At 43.1% G+C, this 18,976-nt stretch overlaps 3 protein-coding genes across 5 annotated transcripts; all 3 read left to right on the forward strand.

Annotated features, from left to right (window-relative positions):
* The first annotated feature begins 424 nt into the window (after positions 1-424).
* LOC6607057 (tubulin alpha-2 chain) lies at positions 425-2,426 on the forward strand. Its single transcript, XM_002031809.2, has 3 exons — positions 425-535; positions 839-1,363; positions 1,498-2,426. Exons 1-3 carry the CDS (start codon positions 533-535, stop codon positions 2,317-2,319), a joined length of 1,350 nt encoding a protein of 449 aa, XP_002031845.1. The 5' UTR covers positions 425-532; the 3' UTR covers positions 2,320-2,426.
* Positions 2,427-2,521: 95 nt separating this feature from the next.
* Positions 2,522-7,448, forward strand: LOC6607058 (forkhead box protein P1). 3 transcript variants are annotated; one of them, XM_032721477.1, is made up of 7 exons: positions 2,522-4,616; positions 4,675-4,852; positions 4,912-5,089; positions 5,144-5,188; positions 5,274-5,350; positions 5,412-5,513; positions 6,482-7,448. In XM_032721477.1, exons 1-7 carry the CDS (start codon positions 3,952-3,954, stop codon positions 6,920-6,922), a joined length of 1,686 nt encoding a protein of 561 aa, XP_032577368.1. In that variant the 5' UTR covers positions 2,522-3,951; the 3' UTR covers positions 6,923-7,448. The 3 variants fall into 3 exon arrangements, with proteins under 3 accessions (XP_032577368.1, XP_032577369.1, XP_032577367.1); XM_032721478.1 differs by having other exon boundaries at positions 5,867-6,551; XM_032721476.1 differs by having other exon boundaries at positions 5,259-5,350; positions 5,412-6,551.
* A 396-nt stretch (positions 7,449-7,844) lies between these two features.
* Positions 7,845-18,930, forward strand: LOC6607060 (E3 ubiquitin-protein ligase hyd). Its single transcript, XM_032722583.1, has 19 exons — positions 7,845-7,993; positions 8,779-8,976; positions 9,040-9,319; positions 9,379-9,596; positions 9,657-9,895; positions 9,958-10,148; positions 10,266-13,763; positions 13,860-14,004; positions 14,069-14,302; positions 14,363-14,835; positions 14,922-15,132; positions 15,187-15,927; positions 15,983-16,939; positions 17,006-17,082; positions 17,140-17,465; positions 17,528-17,734; positions 17,789-17,936; positions 18,003-18,233; positions 18,292-18,930. Exons 1-19 carry the CDS (start codon positions 7,932-7,934, stop codon positions 18,502-18,504), a joined length of 8,649 nt encoding a protein of 2,882 aa, XP_032578474.1. The 5' UTR covers positions 7,845-7,931; the 3' UTR covers positions 18,505-18,930.
* The last annotated feature ends 46 nt before the right edge of the window (positions 18,931-18,976 follow it).

Here is an 18,976-nt window from a genome sequence, read left to right on the forward strand (position 1 = left end):
AGGTTTGGCCCCACCTCGTCAATTTCTTCTGTTTATGCTGATTTCCTAGTGCAATTTTAAAAATAAATATGGGGTATATTTGGATTTGGATCGTATGCTTATATTTTTCATCAGAAATAAGATTTGCTTTCCAAGTGGAAACTAGTACCCAGTAAATAAATAATCTAAAATGTTGTCAACAAACTACAGCTGCGAATGTAAATGGATCAATTCAATTCATCCATAAACACACGAGGAGGAAAACAAAATTCGATCAAGAGGCGACTTCTTCTTGGGCATGTGTGTCTGGGTGGGTTGGGTGCCTATAGTCACTTAAGTCGATGAACGCGTCCACATTTCACATAACTTCCACATATAGCATGTAGCATCTAGCATATAGCATATGTACACATGTCTGGGGGGCTTATAAAAGACCGCGTATCGCCAAGATTCGGTTAGTTGACTCCCAGCTGTGTGTCGCATCACAGACCAGTGCTAGGATTTTCGTGATTAAAACTGCCTTGTTAAACTTCAGCTAAAACTTTTGATCATCATGGTAAGGATAATAGGCACTTGCAAGGATTTAGCTGGACTTTTGAAATTTCGACGAGTGCACAGGACTATGGATCCTTAAAAGTCCTTCTTATATGCGGTTTAATGGAGAACTAGACCATATGGTGCAATATTTATTCATTTTTGCAAGTGATTAATTATTAATTTAAAAAAAATAGAGCTGCTTGTAAACTATTATCTTAAATGAATACCCAAGAACTTACAGCGATCAAAATTGCTTGTAGCAGATGGTCCAAATCACAGATTTGCAACCGGAAGTCCTAAGTTATTATAAACTCTTTTCCAGAGGGAATGCATTTCGGTTCACATTGGCCAAGCTGGCGTCCAGATCGGCAATGCCTGCTGGGAACTTTACTGCCTGGAGCACGGCATCCAGCCCGATGGCCATATGCCCTCCGATAAGACCGTGGGCGGTGGCGATGACTCCTTCAGCACCTTCTTCAGCGAGACTGGAGCTGGTAAGCATGTGCCCCGTGCCGTGTTCGTGGATCTGGAGCCCACTGTGGTGGATGAGGTGCGGACAGGAACCTACCGCCAGCTGTTCCATCCGGAGCAACTGATTACCGGTAAGGAGGATGCGGCCAACAACTATGCCCGTGGCCACTACACCATCGGTAAGGAGATCGTCGACGTGGTCCTGGACAGGATTCGCAAGTTGGCGGATCAGTGCACGGGTCTGCAGGGATTCCTGGTCTTCCACTCCTTCGGCGGCGGCACTGGCTCTGGATTTACGTCGCTGCTGATGGAGCGTCTGTCCGTGGACTATGGAAAGAAGTCAAAGCTGGAGTTCTCCATTTACCCAGCACCACAAGTAAGTCATTTGCATATGGATATTATAACTTTTGCTTAAGCATTTATAGAAGACCAATTAACATAATTAGTATATGACATGGGAAATTAGTCTTCGAAAGATAATCTAATAATGGATTTGTAACTTCCTGCTAGGTGTCCACAGCTGTGGTCGAGCCATACAACTCGATCTTAACCACCCACACAACGCTGGAGCACTCGGACTGTGCGTTTATGGTTGACAACGAGGCAATCTACGACATCTGCCGGCGCAACTTGGATATCGAGCGACCCACCTACATGAATCTCAATCGCCTAATTGGCCAGATCGTTTCCTCCATTACGGCCTCGTTGCGCTTCGATGGCGCTCTGAATGTGGATCTAACCGAGTTCCAGACCAATTTGGTGCCCTACCCACGCATCCATTTCCCGCTGGCGACATACGCTCCCGTCATTTCCGTGGAGAAGGCCTACCACGAGCAGCTGACCGTTGCCGAGATCACCAATGCCTGCTTCGAGCCGGCCAACCAGATGGTCAAGTGTGATCCGCGTCGCGGCAAGTACATGGCCTGCTGCATGCTCTACCGCGGTGATGTGGTGCCCAAGGATGTGAACGCAGCCATTGCCACCATCAAGACCAAGCGCTCCATCCAGTTCGTGGACTGGTGTCCCACGGGCTTCAAGGTGGGCATCAACTACCAGCCACCCACCGTTGTTCCTGGCGGAGATCTGGCCAAGGTGCAGCGCGCCGTCTGCATGCTGTCCAATACCACTGCCATTGCCGAGGCCTGGGCCCGTCTGGATCACAAGTTCGATCTGATGTACGCCAAGAGGGCCTTCGTCCACTGGTACGTGGGTGAGGGCATGGAGGAGGGCGAGTTCGCCGAGGCTCGCGAGGATCTCGCTGCCCTCGAGAAGGACTACGAGGAGGTGGGCATCGACTCCACCACCGAGCTGGGTGAGGATGAGGAATACTAGAGAGAACGTTATCAACAATGATACAACCACACAAACTTTATAAACATCACTTTCTATCTACCAAATACCAATGCATAAACTTTCGCAATAAAACAGTTTAACCCAAATGCTTAAAATGGCTTATTTAAATTATTTATTTGTGTTTAATATAATTAAAACTTTCTCATATACAGAAATTGGTCGGCATATATTTAATGGAAATTCCGCTCTTTCTTATTGTTTTAAATATTAATTTGAATTAGGCAAATTTTGGTTGACTTTTAAAAGTTTTTAATTTTTGAAATCGTTACGTGTAATGGAGCCTTAAGATGCATTTCGAAACGCATGCGCAAAAATGTGTACACATATTTCTCCCAAATTCAGTAGTCGAAGACGTACCTTTTCAGGAGTAGCAGCGAAAAATATTCTTAAGATAGTTTTTAAGTTTAAATTCATTTTACATATATGTGAAAAATTTTATTAAATAATTCGCCCGTTATTAAATATAATATTGTTCTTTGGAAACCTTAGTGAATGTTATTTAATTGTAAATGCTCATGCAACATTGCATTCTCTTTTGTCTGCAAAATTGTATGTGCATGTATGCATTTGAAAAATTTAAGTCTAGTCTGTTAAGTTAATTAAGATATTGTTGAGTAGTCTAGGCAGAAAAACTTTTTCAAAAGTACCAGTTTAGACAGTTTTTATACACAAATTTTATGATATGTATACATATGAAATATGAATACTCTATTTATCCATATACCCCTTGGAATAATCAATGCCCCCAACGAATACAGACAATGCAAATTTACGACCATACACAATATTAAATATATATTAATATTTATTCGCCTTTACACAAAAAGCTCATGTATATCGAATATAATACTATTTTTGCAGGAACTTCGAATGTGATGAAAACTATACCTAAAGTCATATCTTTTCTATACCTTTCTTCTTTTCCTATAAAACATTTAATACTTAATATGTATTTCACAATTTTCATATATTCTTATTTTAGGTGCTTACAATGACATGGCTATATAATTTTTCATTACAGGAATTTGAGTATAGAATTCGTAAAACGGTCCTGTCTGCAAAATTCATATACTCCTCCATTCAAGTTCATCCTATATCTAACAAGTACGTCCGTTTGTTTGTCCGTCCGCTAGTTTGTCCGTTCGTTTGTTTGTCTGTCCGTTTGTTTGTCGTTTGTTTAGCCGTCCGTCTGTTTGTTTGTCAGGCTGTGTGTTTATATGTTGCTTTTTTTGCATAATAAGTTGTGTCTGGTTTCCTTGCCACCTATGCAAACCCCTTCTGAGATCTTAAACTTGTAATGTGCATAAATATGATAAATGCTTTCTATGAATTTATTATTTACAGATTAACTGCACAAAACCGGATGACGTTGCAATTTTTTTGTAACATTTAAAATTAAATCAAATATTTAAAGAATGTTTAATTTAATTTACAATGAACTCATTTAACACTGGGCCTATAATTTTAGTAGGGGTTAATCCTTATAAATCTTATATGCCCCAAGTTGTTAAATATTCATAACTTTTAGAGAAAGTATCATCTCAATGATAGTACGCGAAAAACTAGCTGAAATTAAATAGGTGATTCGGAGTTTTACAGGAAAGGCGGCATATGAGAAAAGATAGTTTTATTGAAATGACACCTAATGACAGACGAAGAAGAGATTATTTCTGTGTATTTGCATATGCCCATCTCTTGGGATCAATGCTAATGATTATAAATTTCAGTTTTAAAAACATGCATCGGATACATGACGACGAGTATTCCGACGATGCCAAGGAATCGGACTTCAAGGGTTCGATTCAGAAGGAGATATCAGTGAAGGCGCGACACCAAATTTCCATACCAGACATATGCTCAGATGCTGTCAAGAACAATTGCTTTCCGCCGACTGGCTTTCTCAATAGCTCGATCGCCTTTGCCTCACATGTTGTTAAGTGCAGCTCACCGGCCTCGAGCGTCGATGAATCCTCAACAGCGGCCCAGCAGCACGAATCCAATCCCCACATGCACATACAGGGTCAGCATATGATGGCTCCCGTTCCCGATCTCGGTTTCTACAATGTGCCCGAGTTTATATCCGAGCAGGAGAAGCTCATGTTCTCCGACGCGGAGAGGTTCATGCGGTCGAAGGATAATGAGGTGTGCAACAATGATTTCAGCTATATGCACGATGAGTTCGCCATGCGCAAGTACTATCATCCGTTATTTGCTCATGGCATATGCCGCTGGCCTGGTTGCGAAATGGATCTGGAGGACATCACATCGTTTGTCAAGTAGGTGGAGTACAATAAGCGGTATGAAATGATTATATAGGGTATGTTATCTAACTAGGCATCTGAATACGGAACATGGTTTGGACGATCGATCAACTGCACAGGCTCGGGTTCAAATGCAAGTTGTCTCCCAGCTGGAATCGCACCTGCAAAAGGAAAGAGATCGCTTGCAGGCAATGATGCATCACTTGTATTTGTCCAAGCAACTTTTGTCACCCACCAAAATCGATAGGAAGGTAAGTCCCCTCATATATGAGTAAGTAAGTGATTATGATGAAAATTTTAAAAAATAAAGGACGTGCCCGGAAGAGAGGGAAAGTTTTGCCGGAGTCCGCTAACCGTGAATAGCATTGGCCGACCCATCCGCCAAACAAACTCACCAAGTCCTCTGAATCTTCCAATGGTTAATTCTACCAACTTGTGCTCGATCAAAAAGAGAAACCACGACAAAAATACATTTTCCATAAATGGGGGTAAGTTTAGGAGAAATGTACTATTAGTATAAATAATAATGGTTTTGAATATAGGATTACCCTATATGCTTGAAAGAGCCGGTCTTGATGTGCAACAGGGTAAGTAAACTATGTAGACTGATCAACTTGTTGACTATTCGTCTTGTGCTTCTGGAAGACATATAATAAGAATTTACATTTTCAGAAATCCATCGAAACAGAGAGTTTTATAAGAACGCTGATGTACGACCGCCTTTTACTTATGCTTCCCTCATAAGACAGGTAATTTAAACAACCAATTTCCTAATATTACATAAATTTATTTTGTTACATTAATTTATAGGCTATAATTGACTCCCCTGACAAGCAGTTAACCCTAAACGAAATCTACAACTGGTTCCAAAACACATTTTGCTACTTTCGGCGCAACGCAGCTACGTGGAAGGTAAAATGGCTCATATAAATATTCTGTCCTCCATATTATCTATATATTTATGCAACAGAACTTTAATTTAAATATTTATGCTATATATGATATGATATCTATACCATTTGTCCGTCCGTATAAAGTTCGTTTGTCCGATTGGCGTTCCTAGCTTGTCCGCTGTATATATACTACCTTTTCCACATTGTCCAACACTTTGCCAATATTTTAGAGTATGATAGATCTAAATATAAGTGATATATAACAAGGTAAGCTACACAGGTCTGACCCTGTTTTATTCCATTTCCTATTTATATGTCTTAAGATAATCAAATTAAGTTTGGTCTATGCTAACTGATAATATATACCAATAGAACGCAGTCCGGCACAATCTGTCCCTTCATAAGTGCTTTATGCGGGTTGAGAATGTGAAAGGAGCAGTTTGGACTGTCGACGAGATTGAGTTTTACAAAAGACGACCGCAGCGCACTGCTGGCATTGGTAACAACCTAACTGGTGCTACCAATTCGCCGGACACTAACTATTTTGTAGCCATGAACATTGGGTATGTGGGCCTCAAATAGAGTTTAATACTACTCACTTTGCTCCAAACTCCTTCCATTTTGCTCTGTTAGTAAATATACATATGCCATTGCATGCATGATCCTATATCGAAATGATATAATATGACATTATACGATCTTTTTACAGCGCATATTGTAAACAGTGACTCTAATCTCTTAGTGGTAGAAGCCCAAAATGATGTCCGTCTGCTCATCGGTCTGTCTGTCTGTCTGTCTGCCTGTCCAGGAACTTAGCTGGTGAAGATTATCCAGGTTTTCGCGTGCAATGAAAAATGAAAATAAGAAGACCGAAGACAAATGAACTAACCTTATTATCTCAATGAACTTTTTCTTCCTTTCACGATAATGCAATTTCCTGTTTCTGACTCTTGATGGGGCTCTTGTTTTGTCCAACCAATCATAAAGAATGCGATTCGTACGAACCTTTCCTTACACAAGTGCTTTGTACGTTACGAAGATGACTTTGGCTCGTTTTGGATGGTCGACGATAATGAGTTTGTCAAAAGGCGGCACTTGTCGAGAGGGAGACCCCGGAAATATGAACCGTCCTCCTCCCCAAATTCATGCCAATCCGGCAATGGTGTGCCCACTGATAAGAATCCCTGCGACAATTGTACGCAACATTGCACTAGTTTGCCGGGGGCTGATAATCCTTTAGATTCCAATAACCCAAATGATTTAGGCAGAATTGGTTGTCTTCCCTATTGCGGTAGTGATGGTTTAAGTAAGGCGTCCAAGGACTATAGCAACATGGATTCGGGTATGGTCGAAAGTAACAGCCATTTGGCAATCGATGAATATTCTACTAATATGTACGAGAGTAGTGCCAATGAGCACAATCGATAAATATATCATTAACTATACATATATTTAGATGCATTGTCGAGTAATCTGCGTTTGGTAAGAAGGTTCGGATTCGGAAATTATATCTGTACATACACATGGTTCTATGTATAATTTCCCTAATAGAAATGAAAAAATACTTTTAAAATAAATTACACTAATGCTATAAAATAAACGAAAAAACTACGTTCAATTATTAAAGCAAAATTAATGTGTTTAAATTTGCTTTAATAAATCCACTTATAACACGACTTTAATATACGAGTACTACATATATGAATATTTTTACTTTTCAGCAAGGGAGAAAAAATTTTAACAAAACTGTTTTAAAAAGTCCAATAGAGTTTTATTAAAGAGATTACTTTCAGGTACCTTCTGTTAAAAATCTGGACCCTTGAGAGCTTTAGATTCGGAAATTCCTTAGCAAACGTATATGCTGTTCTGCTGACTTATCTAATTATTTCCTTTTAATTTTAGATCATTAACGATACTAAGTGTCCTCAATAAATTCCTCATATTTACAACAAAATGAACAAACTAACTTTTATTTATGGCAAACAGCGTATGCGACAAAAAAACGGTTAAATCGGCATCTCAAAAGTTTGTCAATTTTTTATCCAAGTTATCTACCATTTTATTATTTTAAGACCATATTTAGTATATTTTAGTATATTCTATTGGAGATCTTTTGGATTGCCACTATTTAACGAAAACCACCGATAAGAATCGACTCAATCGTGAACTTCTGTTTCTTAACTTTATTAAAATATGTACCACCTGAGTAAACACATTGTAGCCAATGTCAATTTAATTTGATAAATTTTGTTTACCAATTAATTTGTTTGGTGAATGTATCGATACCGTCGAATTTTCCGGCAACCATCGATACAGTCGAGCGGCATCGGTTATCCTCCCAGCTCTAGCCAGTACGGTCACTCTGAAAGTCTCTCAACGTTTTGTGACATGAAAATTCAACGAGGACACTGTGTACATGAATAGTTGAAAAATTAAAATGGTTTCTATGCAATTTGTTTTGCAACCGCTTCCGGGCTCGGACGATCAGTTTATTGAAAGGTAAATATAATCCTCGCGCACCGCAACTACGCACATGTGAACGCGGAATTCCGTGTAATTGTGTACGTACGGCTGCATGTATTTGTTATGTGAAAATATGTAGGTACGCAGGTATATGTATACGCAGGAAGATATGTACATGATCATTAACGTAAAACGCGAGCCACAGACACTGGCGAACTTACCTCATCTAGTGTCATCCACGCGGTTCTGTAAACATTAGCCGCAGAATTTGCGAAATGCACTTGCGTTTCCTCACTTTTCATCCACAATTAATTCTCTAACCATTCGCATATGTGTGTGTGTGCGAATGTGTGCGACATGTGAACGGCAGCATGTGTGCGTGCATGTGCATACATGCTGATTAATTTGTTCATATTTAACTATTTGTGCTGAGCAAACTATTGCAATGTTTATATTATAAGCTTCTCGAAAGAAGCTTGCAGAAGTCCATGCTTCCGGCTAAAATATACATGTTACAAACATGTTTTCACATGCCCGATTTGTACATTATATTTCGCGCGAATGCCGCTCTTTCAGCACATGGCATCAAAACGTTCAGCGTTTTCCATAACCCAAAACCTTTAAACACCAAATTATCGTAACACCGGTTCTTTTTCTTCATTGGTGATGTACACTTTCCTTAGGAGCTGAAAATTTTCCAGCCGTCAATCATAAAAAGTCTGGCAAGGCCAGAAATCATCCATCAAATGCACCCTACGTTTGGGAGATTTAGAACATGCATCGACTTGCTTGTATTCTTAATAAATGTTATCCCATTTTAGGATTCGTGAAGTGTCGGATAAGGTCAACCGATTTGGTTATGGCAGCCATCGCATATTCGAGCAGTTGAAAATTCCAGTGAGGGAAGTGGTCATTGGTCCCGCGCACATTGGAGTTTTGCTTGAGGATGGCAAGGCATTCCGCGTGTCCTTTTCTATAAATTCTGAGAAACTTGACTTGACCAAATCAGACGCAAAATGGTAAGCTTAATGTTTTACCATTTACATAGATTCTAATGTTTATGTATTGCTGTTTATTTATAGTTCCACCAGTGGTGGCGGCGGAACGGCCAGTGCTTCGAAAGCCCCATCCTCATCCCGACCGATGGCCCGCTCGAGAGCACGCCTGCTGCGCGCAACAGGTCGCTCCAATTCCACCGGACAGGGATCCGGATCTCGCAGCACAGGGGTCATCATTGGAGGCAGTACATCGAGCCGACCCTTAGTCACAGTTCCGGCCACATATGTGCCGGAGGAGCTCATATCCCAAGCAGAGGTTGTTCTACAGGGCAAGAGCAGAAATCTCATAATTAGAGAATTACAGGTAAGTTCACCGATACCAGAACGTCTTATTCGTGTAATATCATGCACTTCCCTTAATAGCGCACCAACCTAGATGTTAACTTAGCTGTGAACAATTTGCTTTCGCGCGATGATGAAGAAGCGGAAGATACCGAAGAAGGTGCCGATAATTACGTGCCCGAAGACCTTATCTCCCTGCTGGATAATGGCTTTAGTGGAGATAACAACAGCGTCATCATAGATCCCTCAGATGGGCTTTTCTCGGAGGAGATATTTAGCAATTACTCCAGCATTCGAAAGTAAGTAATATTAAATAAACACAACAACTGAATTAAACTTATTGTTTTACATTTGGTCAGCTTGCTGTTCGACCGCATTCGTAGTGAACGCAGTAATGCCAACGCAAATGCCGCAGACAGTAACCAATCGACGACCCGCTCAACAAGTTCAGGCCCTGCCTTAACTGGTAGCAGTGGACTTCCAGCTCAAATAGCAGTTAATGCTGACCGCGAGGCTTTTAGCCGTTGGCGGGATCGTCAGTACTACGGACCACGACGCTGGATAAGCAAAGACGACTATACCTGGGAGAAGGATGCTGGTAAGTTGATAAAAAGCAAAAACGATGATTCTCTTGCTACCCTGACACCTACTTCAATTTAGATTCCAAGAAAAAGGAGCCATCCCCTATGTTGTCCCCCATTTGGATATCTGAAGAATTGCAGCCATGGCCAGAGAAAAGTTCCGTAAGGTTCAAGACCATAGGAGCTTTGTATTCGGAGTTCATTGCCTTGTCAGAGAGCGGAGATTTATACCAGTGGCGCTGGTCAGATGCAGAGCCTTATAAGTCGGAGGTAAGATAATTTTATAAAAATACCAATTATTAAATGCTTTTATGCCTAACTAGTTAATCCAATTTTTTTTTTAAATCTGTACTCATACTTTAACCCATAATTTATACTATTTTGCAGACTGAAAACGTTTATCACCCCAAAACTGTTTCCCTCAACATAGTTGAAAGAGTGGAGCTTATTTCGGCCAACTTCATCAGATGCTCCGTTGTTACAGAAACCAATCGAGTAGCAACTTGGATGGACGAGCAACTAGGTTACATCGGCGCCAAGCTGGAGCACAGTTGCTGCGCGTTTAACGAGTTTATATCGGACTCCATAACAAAGATCTACGTATGCTCCCTATACACGGTTGTTAAGACCGATAGCAACAACATATATTGGTGGGGAGTCCTGCCGTTTGATCAACGCCGCTTCTTGTGGGACAAATTCCGGACTAAGACCAAGAAACCCTTTAAGGTCGTTGCCACCGATATTAATGTGGGTGCTCAAGTGATAATGAAGAAGTGTCCCATGTATCAATCTGGATCAATCGGATTCACATGCTCCAATGGCGTCCCAAAGGTGGGGCAGCTTTTGAATTCAGTCTGGACCTTCACCGATGTGTGCCGCATGAAAATCATAAATATTAACACGAACTCTGGCGTGGACAAATCCCAAGCAGCCGGCAATAATCTTAATGCCCATGGAATTACTCCGGATAAAGATCTGCCAAAGTCCACGGCAATGCCCAGCACTGGAAGTAGTAAGAATGGACAATCCTTCTCAAACAGCAAGGAGTCAACAGATCGCATCGACATGCCACCTCCGCCTTCGCCGGCATCAAGCACATGCAGCGACACCGGCAGCGTCACATCCCACAAGCGTACTAAGCGAGCTACTACGAAAGAGGACTCCAATGCCCCGCAGGAGGGAAGGAAGGATGAGGAGCTGTGGGAAGTGAAGGACGTGGTGTTTGTCGAAGACAAGGTGGGTCCAGTGGGCAAGGTTCTTAAGGTCGACGGAGACTTTGTGGCCGTTCGATTTCCGGCAATAAATGCAGCAGCCGTTGCTGCTGCTGCCGCCGCAACAAGTTCCACATCCAACGCACCCTCCACATCCAAGGAAGAGGGCAAGGAGGATGACTGGCAGCAATGTCGGCTGCTGCGACGCGAAGATGTCCAGATATTCCGCACTGCCATGTCCACCCGTGGCCCAGACTGGCTGCAAAAACAGCCGAAAAAGATTAACGTTGGTGGTGATGCATCTGGCGCACAGATACTTACCCTGGCCGTTGACTCGCGCGGCATTCATGTGATCAAGAAGGTGCTCGGCAAAATCCACTACAGCCTTTACAACCTGTATAACTGCAAGCAGGAGCAAAATTGCCTATTTCCCACGGACTGCGCGTCTTTTATTGGCTCTTCGCCTGGCAACATATTAATGGCTTGCAACGACGACTGCAGCGGAAACAGCAGTACCATTGTGCTTCGCGATGGCAACGGCGCCTTATATCCTTTGGCCAAGGATTGCCTTGGCTCGATCAAGGATCCGCAATGGTTTGACCTTCCCCCGGTGAAGTCCATCACTATGTCCACAATCTCCCTGCCGGCCATGCTCTCCGGCGTGAATTTGAAGTCAAAGGTATGCATGACTGCTTTGCTCTTTGATACACAAAAGCTTATGCCGCACATCTTGCGGTGCGATGTCAAGAATAGCTTTGCCGCCCTCGCCCGCCTGGAGAGGGAGGATCAAGCGGATACAGCTCTTGTCGTAGAAGAACGTTGCGATGGAGCCCGAAACATATTCCACGCTTGTGTAATTATGTGCGCCCCATCCTCAAACAAGGATTCCCCACCAGACTCTCCCGGTGGTGTCGAGAAGAAATCACTAGTGGGACTCTCCGTGGCGCGTTCCATTCCAACTGTCTCGACAAGCGCTTACGTTAGCAGCAACGCATTTGGAGCAAGTGCGTCTTCGATCAATGAAAACTCCAGCTTTGCAACTATGAGTTCATCCGCTGCCGGCACCGCGTCATCGACCAGCAGGGATAATCGTACCAATCTGCGCGACATGATGAATCGTCTAATAAATAGCGATCAGGCTGAACAGTCTGGCAGCCAGCCAATGGCCACAAACAACGAGGACCATGCCTACATCCCCTGGCCAGCTGAGGCAACGGCGGCTAGTAATCTGAGCGCCAGCTCTTCGCAGAATGTCTCAGAAAGCATTGAAGATGATATCTCGAAGATAATTCCGTCCTCCTCCCAGAGTTCCATGCTCTCCAACATCAAGTTGGGGTCTCCTACCTACACCTTCGACCTGGCTCAGCGGCGGGAGCATGCTTTGACGATCCTTCAGCAGATGTGCGTAAGTCCAGCCCTTCGTCCGTACCTCTGCCATATGCTGAGCACTAAGGATGCGCAGGGCCAGACGCCGTTTATGCTATCCGTTTCGTGTCGCGCCTACGAGGCAGGAATCATACTACTAAACACGATTCTTATGCTGTCCGAGCAGGATCCGCAGCTAAAGGAGGCCATGATTTTCCCGAATGGTTCACCTGCGGATCAGTCACCTCTGCATGTCATCTGCTACAATGATACCTGCTCGTTCACATGGACAGGAGCCGATCACATAAACCAGAACATTTTCGAGTGCAAGACATGCGGCCTTACTGGATCTCTGTGCTGCTGCACAGAATGCGCGAGAGTCTGCCACAAAGGACACGACTGCAAGTTGAAGCGTACGGCGCCGACTGCTTACTGTGATTGTTGGGAGAAATGCAAGTGTAAGGCTCTGATCGCTGGAAATCTCACGAAGCGCTTCGCACTGCTGTGCAAACTAGTATCCTGCACAGATTTGGTCACCAAGTTTAACTCCAAGGGTGAATCGATTCTTCTTTTCCTTATTCAAACGGTTGGACGTCAAATTGTGGAGCAGCGACAGTACCGCTTTAGTGTAAGGGTTCGCAATGTTAGCACCGCTGCCACCGGAGCGACCGCAAACAATTCAGTGATATCAAATCGGAAGACCTCCGCAGCCGAAATTGATAATGATATGCCGGACCATGATCTGGAGCCACCGAAGTTCGCCAGAAAGGCTTTGGAGAGACTGCTGATCGACTGGAACGCCGTGCGCTCAATGATAATGAGCGGTGCGGAGAAAGGCGATGTACCGAATCCAGCAAGCAGTGCATCGGAGAACTCCAATTCAGAAGGCTTCAATATGTTCATCCAGACGCAGCATGGCTCCACACTTCTCGACAAGTTTACCCACAGTCTGATCGTGAAGTGCACTGGCGACCATTTGGACACTTTGCTGCTCACCCTGGTGCGCGAATTGCAGAACGCAAGCGTGTCCAATCGTAGCAAGGAAGCTGAGGAAGTAGTGCGTCGCTTCGTGCGTTCCGTGGCACGCGTTTTCGTCATTTTCAACCTGGAAAAGCAGCCGAATCCGGAGAAGCGAAAGTCGCACTCATCGTGCAACAAATACGTGCAGAGCTGTGTTAAAGTATTCCAAACGCTGCACAAGATATCCATCGAGGAGTTATGTGAGGTATCCGAGGCTCTGATCGCTCCAGTCCGACTGGGCGTTGTGCGTCCAACAGCTCCGTTTACGATGTCATCGTCGAATCTGGATGTACGTGTAAATATGACCAGCGATTCTATAAGATTTTAGATTTGCTATAGCTATACTCATTTAACTAGTTTAATGACAATTATCATATTCTTTTAGAACTCTGACGATTTGTTCAGCGTTGATCCTTTGGCCCCCTCTAACGTGGAGTCTCCTTCTGAGCAAATACTTGGCCACGATGCTGGAAACGACCAGAGCGCCAATTTTAATATTCAACAAAACTACGATGTAGTTGCTATGGAAAGTGAGTATTTTTTATAGATAGCTGTATGAAGCAGCGTCATGATGAAATGTATTTTGAAATCCAGCTATACGCGACGCCTCCGAATCGGAAGAAGTTATAAACCGGGAAGCTAATTCCCACAATCAAGACGATGAGCTAATAGAAAATCAACGAAATGAGGACGGCATGCAGGATGACGAGAGCGATAATGATTTTACTTTCAATGACGCCGAGACTGAGTCCGACTCCGATGACAACCAAAGCAATCAAGAGGTGCAGAGGAGCGTGCAAGCAGGGGCAACCGTTGGCTCAGAAAATGGTTAGTTTCTTGAATTCGACTTAATTTTCTATTTACTTCATTGGATATGTTTTCTTTCAGACATTGGTGTTCTCTTCCTAGAGGATGAATCGGGAGACTCCTCTGCCCAAGAAGAAGATGGGTCGGAGGACGGCGAGTCCGACGATCAGTCCGACGAGTTCAATTTCAATGAGCAGCAACTTGAACGCCGCTCTACCAACTCGAACGCTCGCAGCGATCTGGCTCCTCAAACGATGCAATGGGCCATACGCAGTCGTGACACTGCGCGCTCATCCGTGAGGGTGCCCACCGGGTCTAATATGGTTTTTATTGACCCAATGGCTCTGCGCCGCTCCACTGTACCGGCCAGCACTACAGTCACTACCCCATCGATTGAACCACACACCATGGCGACAACGGCCAGCAACTTGGCACGGGCTTTCGGAATCACAATAAGACAGATATCCGAGCTAATAAGCATTCTATCCTATAACGTACTAAATGACATCGAAACATCATTAAAAATTCAAAATGATGAAGCAATTGCTGTCCAAGTAAGTAGCGAATAAAATAATTAGGATATGAATTAATTTCGCCCTGCGTACTGAATGTAATTGAAATTTTAATTTTTATTTTACAGGCATTTGTGGAAAAGCGTTTAAAGGCTACGTGGGATTGGATGTTCACGGTAATGGATGGCACCGAAGCACAGCTAAAGTTCGGAGCTTACTTGACCAACTACACGGATCCCAACCATCCGCTGCATCCGCTCAACCTAAGTGCCCAGGCTTCGAGTAGCCAGACTCCGGCTCCGGCCACATCCTCATCAGTTAGTGGTGTAAATATTATGGGTAAGTTAGTCATTGTAATTGCTTTACGATTATTACTAATTTTCATATCCAAAGGATCCAATTCACGCCGCGACTTCTTCACCTACTGTTTATCCCTGATGCGCTCACACACTTCTGAGCACCGAGACGCCTTGCCAGTGTTGGATATAACAGCCTTGCGCCACATTGCCTATGTGCTCGATGCCTTTGTCTACTATATGCGCAATGATTCCGGCTTCTATGATAAGCAAGATACCATTTCAGGCCGTATAAACAATTTGTCACCTATGGCTGAGAGCTATGATACGGACGACGAGTTGGCTATTCTAGAAGAGTTTAACGCCGATGTTCAGATGTCTGCTAGTAGCATGCCTTCAGGAAGCCAGGGCACACGCCGACATGCATTCTTTGCTCGATCCGAATCGACATTAAGCTTGGGCTGCTCAGCGCCAGAAGGCTTTGAATTGCCACTGGATATGGCCATGCCTCTCGCCGATAAGCCGCACTTGCTACAACCAAATTCTAAGCGTCAGGAACTCTTCGCAAACCTACCGCTTCTCGTGACCACTAATGCCAACAACAGCGGTGCCACTAATGATGGTGGTAGCATTTTTGATTATACTCCAACTAGACTGGGATTCTCGAATTCCTTGAAAAGGAACGAGCATGTTTATGAAACAGTCCCGACCGATTCTAGTAAGACGGGTGATGGAAATGTAACTAATAAGGCTGAGGGCTCAACAGACTCTAATATTTACGTACAATTAAAGAAAAAACAGGGCTCGGATGATTTAAAATCCAACAAAGAGGCTGACGGTGAGTAGAGTTTATGCGGTAAAGAATTTACAAACATTAAATTTTCAATCCACAGGCAATCAAAGCAAGTACGATAAAGTCGTATTAATGGAAACTGATGACAGTCTTCCAAGTACAAGTAAATCAACTGAAGCATTAATGGCCACACGGCCAGAGGTTATCATAGCGCCAAATAAAACCTCAGTGTCGCCAGCGACTGCTGCCCGCAGCGTCATAGTTCTCGCAGGTGGTTCCTGTTTAAAGACAATTGATTCCGACATAAACAACTACTCGGCTTCAAATCTATCGACCGCAGAACAAGCCAAATGTGATACACAATATCAAAAGTCAACATCAGACCACCTGTTATCATTTCCTGCTCGTGGTTCTCAGTTTTACCAAAGTAATTTTTCGGAATTGCCATCGTGGAACTTTTTACTTAGCCGCTGGAAGCTAACTCTGGACTTATTCGGTCGCGTTTTTATGGACGACGTCGGAATGGAACACGGCTCTGTGCTGCCGGAACTGCGAGGCTTCCCTGTGAAGGAAATGCGTTTCCGTCGCCACATGGAAAAATTGCGCAACGGACAACAACGTGATTTGGTGCTTTGCAAGTTGGAGCGCAATCGTGAAAGCTTAATTGTTCAAACGTTCAAGGAACTGAATACCCAGTTTGGCAACCAAAGTCGGCGCATCCAGCCGCCCATCACATTCAACAGAGTAAAGGTGACATTCAAAGACGAGCCGGGCGAGGGATCGGGTGTAGCACGCAGTTTTTACACGTCGATCGCAGAAGCATTGCTGGCCAGTGCTAAGATCCCCAACTTGGAGTCCGTACAGGTGGGCACCAATCACAGCAAGTACGTAGTGCCGTTCTCGAGCATCCTGCGCAGCAGAACAGTATCAGGGTCTAGTCGCGATCAGTCCACTCTGCAGAGGCGTGGCTCCAACAGCAAAATATTGTGGCGTTCGGCCCGTGAGCGGAAGGCATTGAATTTGGATGCCAGACCGTATACTCCACCAAATAGCACAGGTAATCTACAAAATCTATCTTGTTCTATGTATTATATTGACGCACTTATTGGACCTGCAAATTTAGATAATGCTACGCCGGAAAGCCTGAATGATCACTTGTCCGTTCACCTACAACAAATTGGGGAACGTCTTTACCCGAAGGTAAGCGAATTAATGCGAATGAAGTTCATCATATTAACAGTCTGACTTGGCCAACAGATCCATTCGATAAACCAAACGCATGCACCGAAGATAACAGGAATGCTGCTGGAGATACCCACTCCGCAGCTCCTGTCCGTAATTTCCTCAGATGAGACGCTCCGTCAGAAAGTGAATGAAGCGATAGAAATAATCACGTTTAAACAAAAATCTGAGACCAGTGCACAAAGTAGTCAACCAAAAAAAACACCATCTGTCGTGGTGGTGGATCCCGTTGATGATGATAATGAACCATTATTTTACTCACCGGGAAAGCGGGGCTTTTACACACCACGCCAGGGCTTTGCATCATTCGAGCGTATTAATGCATTTAGAAATATTGGAAGGTAAGCTAAGTGCTCCCTTATTCGATTCACTGCTTTTACGCAGCTTATCTCTCTTTTCTCAGACTTATTGGACTTTGTCTACTGCAAAACGAATTGCTTCCACTGTTCTTACAAAGACATGTACTGAAATACATTCTTGGGCGTAAAATTAAGTTCCACGACTTGGCATTTTTCGATCCAGCATTGTACGAATCTTTTAGACAAATTATTCAAAATGCCCAAACCAAGGAAGGCGAGGAAACTATAAATCGTATGGAGCTATGCTTTGTGTAAGTATTCCATCTTACTTGATAGTTTAGGCGCTAAATAACCTGCCCTTTCAGTATCGATTTGATGAAGGAGGAGGGCTGTGGTAATAGAGAGCTTATCCCAGGAGGTCGCGATGTCGCGGTCACATCGAGTAATATATTCGAGTACGTCAGACGCTATACAGAATATAGACTAATCAAATCCCAAGAAAAGGCACTGGAGGTATGGGCAAATATTGCGTAAAAATGTATAGGACTATTACAACGAAATATTGTCTTCCATTCACAGGCACTGAAGGACGGAGTTTTTGACGTTTTGCCCGATAACAGCATGATTAACTTAACCGCTGAGGACTTGCGTCTGCTGCTAAACGGTGTTGGTGATATCAATGTTTCAACACTAATTTCATACACTACCTTTAACGACGAATCTAGCGAGGGTCCTGATAAACTTTTAAAATTTAAGAAATGGTTTTGGAGTATTGTGGAGAAAATGAACATTATGGAACGCCAGGATTTGGTAAGACGAATATGGCATAATGAGCTTCGAACATTCATAACAATCGTAATTCTTGCAGGTTTACTTCTGGACCGGTTCTCCTGCGCTCCCAGCTTCGGAGGAGGGATTCCAACCATTGCCATCTGTCACCATTAGACCTGCGGATGACTCTCATCTACCGACTGCGAATACTTGTATCTCTCGGCTGTATATCCCTCTTTACTCCAGCAAATCTATTTTACGCAGTAAAATGCTGATGGCCATTAAATCCAAAAATTTTGGATTTGTATAAGCGATTGGAAGTTTTTCCTATCTGTATAAGCTTCAAATTCATTTCTTAATTAACTTTAGTTTTTCTGAGTTTCGACTTGTCATATTTAACCATACCATTCCCATTTCGGATTATCTATTGTTTAAAATTTATTCGAATTTGAACAATTTGTACGTAACATTATTAAACAAGATTGGCTCGGGTCATGGCGCTCTGGCTTTACCCAACGTGTAGTTAAAATATGAAACCCCAACATCCATTGTAACCAATAAAACGGCCAATTAGGTATTAGGAAGCCTATGTTTTAATTATTAAACTTTTAAATAAAATATGTTTTCTAAAGTATGACTTATGCACATGTATATTTATCGATATCGATTCAATAGAAATTTGAAGAAAAAAACAATAAAATAAGTCCACCTTATGGAAATTATGTATGATATAAAATGAGCTTCTATTTCATTTGGAGCGAACTGGGAGTGCCAAACTAATT

This window comes from Drosophila sechellia, chromosome 3R (assembly GCF_004382195.2).
Source record: "Drosophila sechellia strain sech25 chromosome 3R, ASM438219v1, whole genome shotgun sequence".
NCBI classification, from domain to species: domain Eukaryota; kingdom Metazoa; phylum Arthropoda; class Insecta; order Diptera; family Drosophilidae; genus Drosophila; species Drosophila sechellia.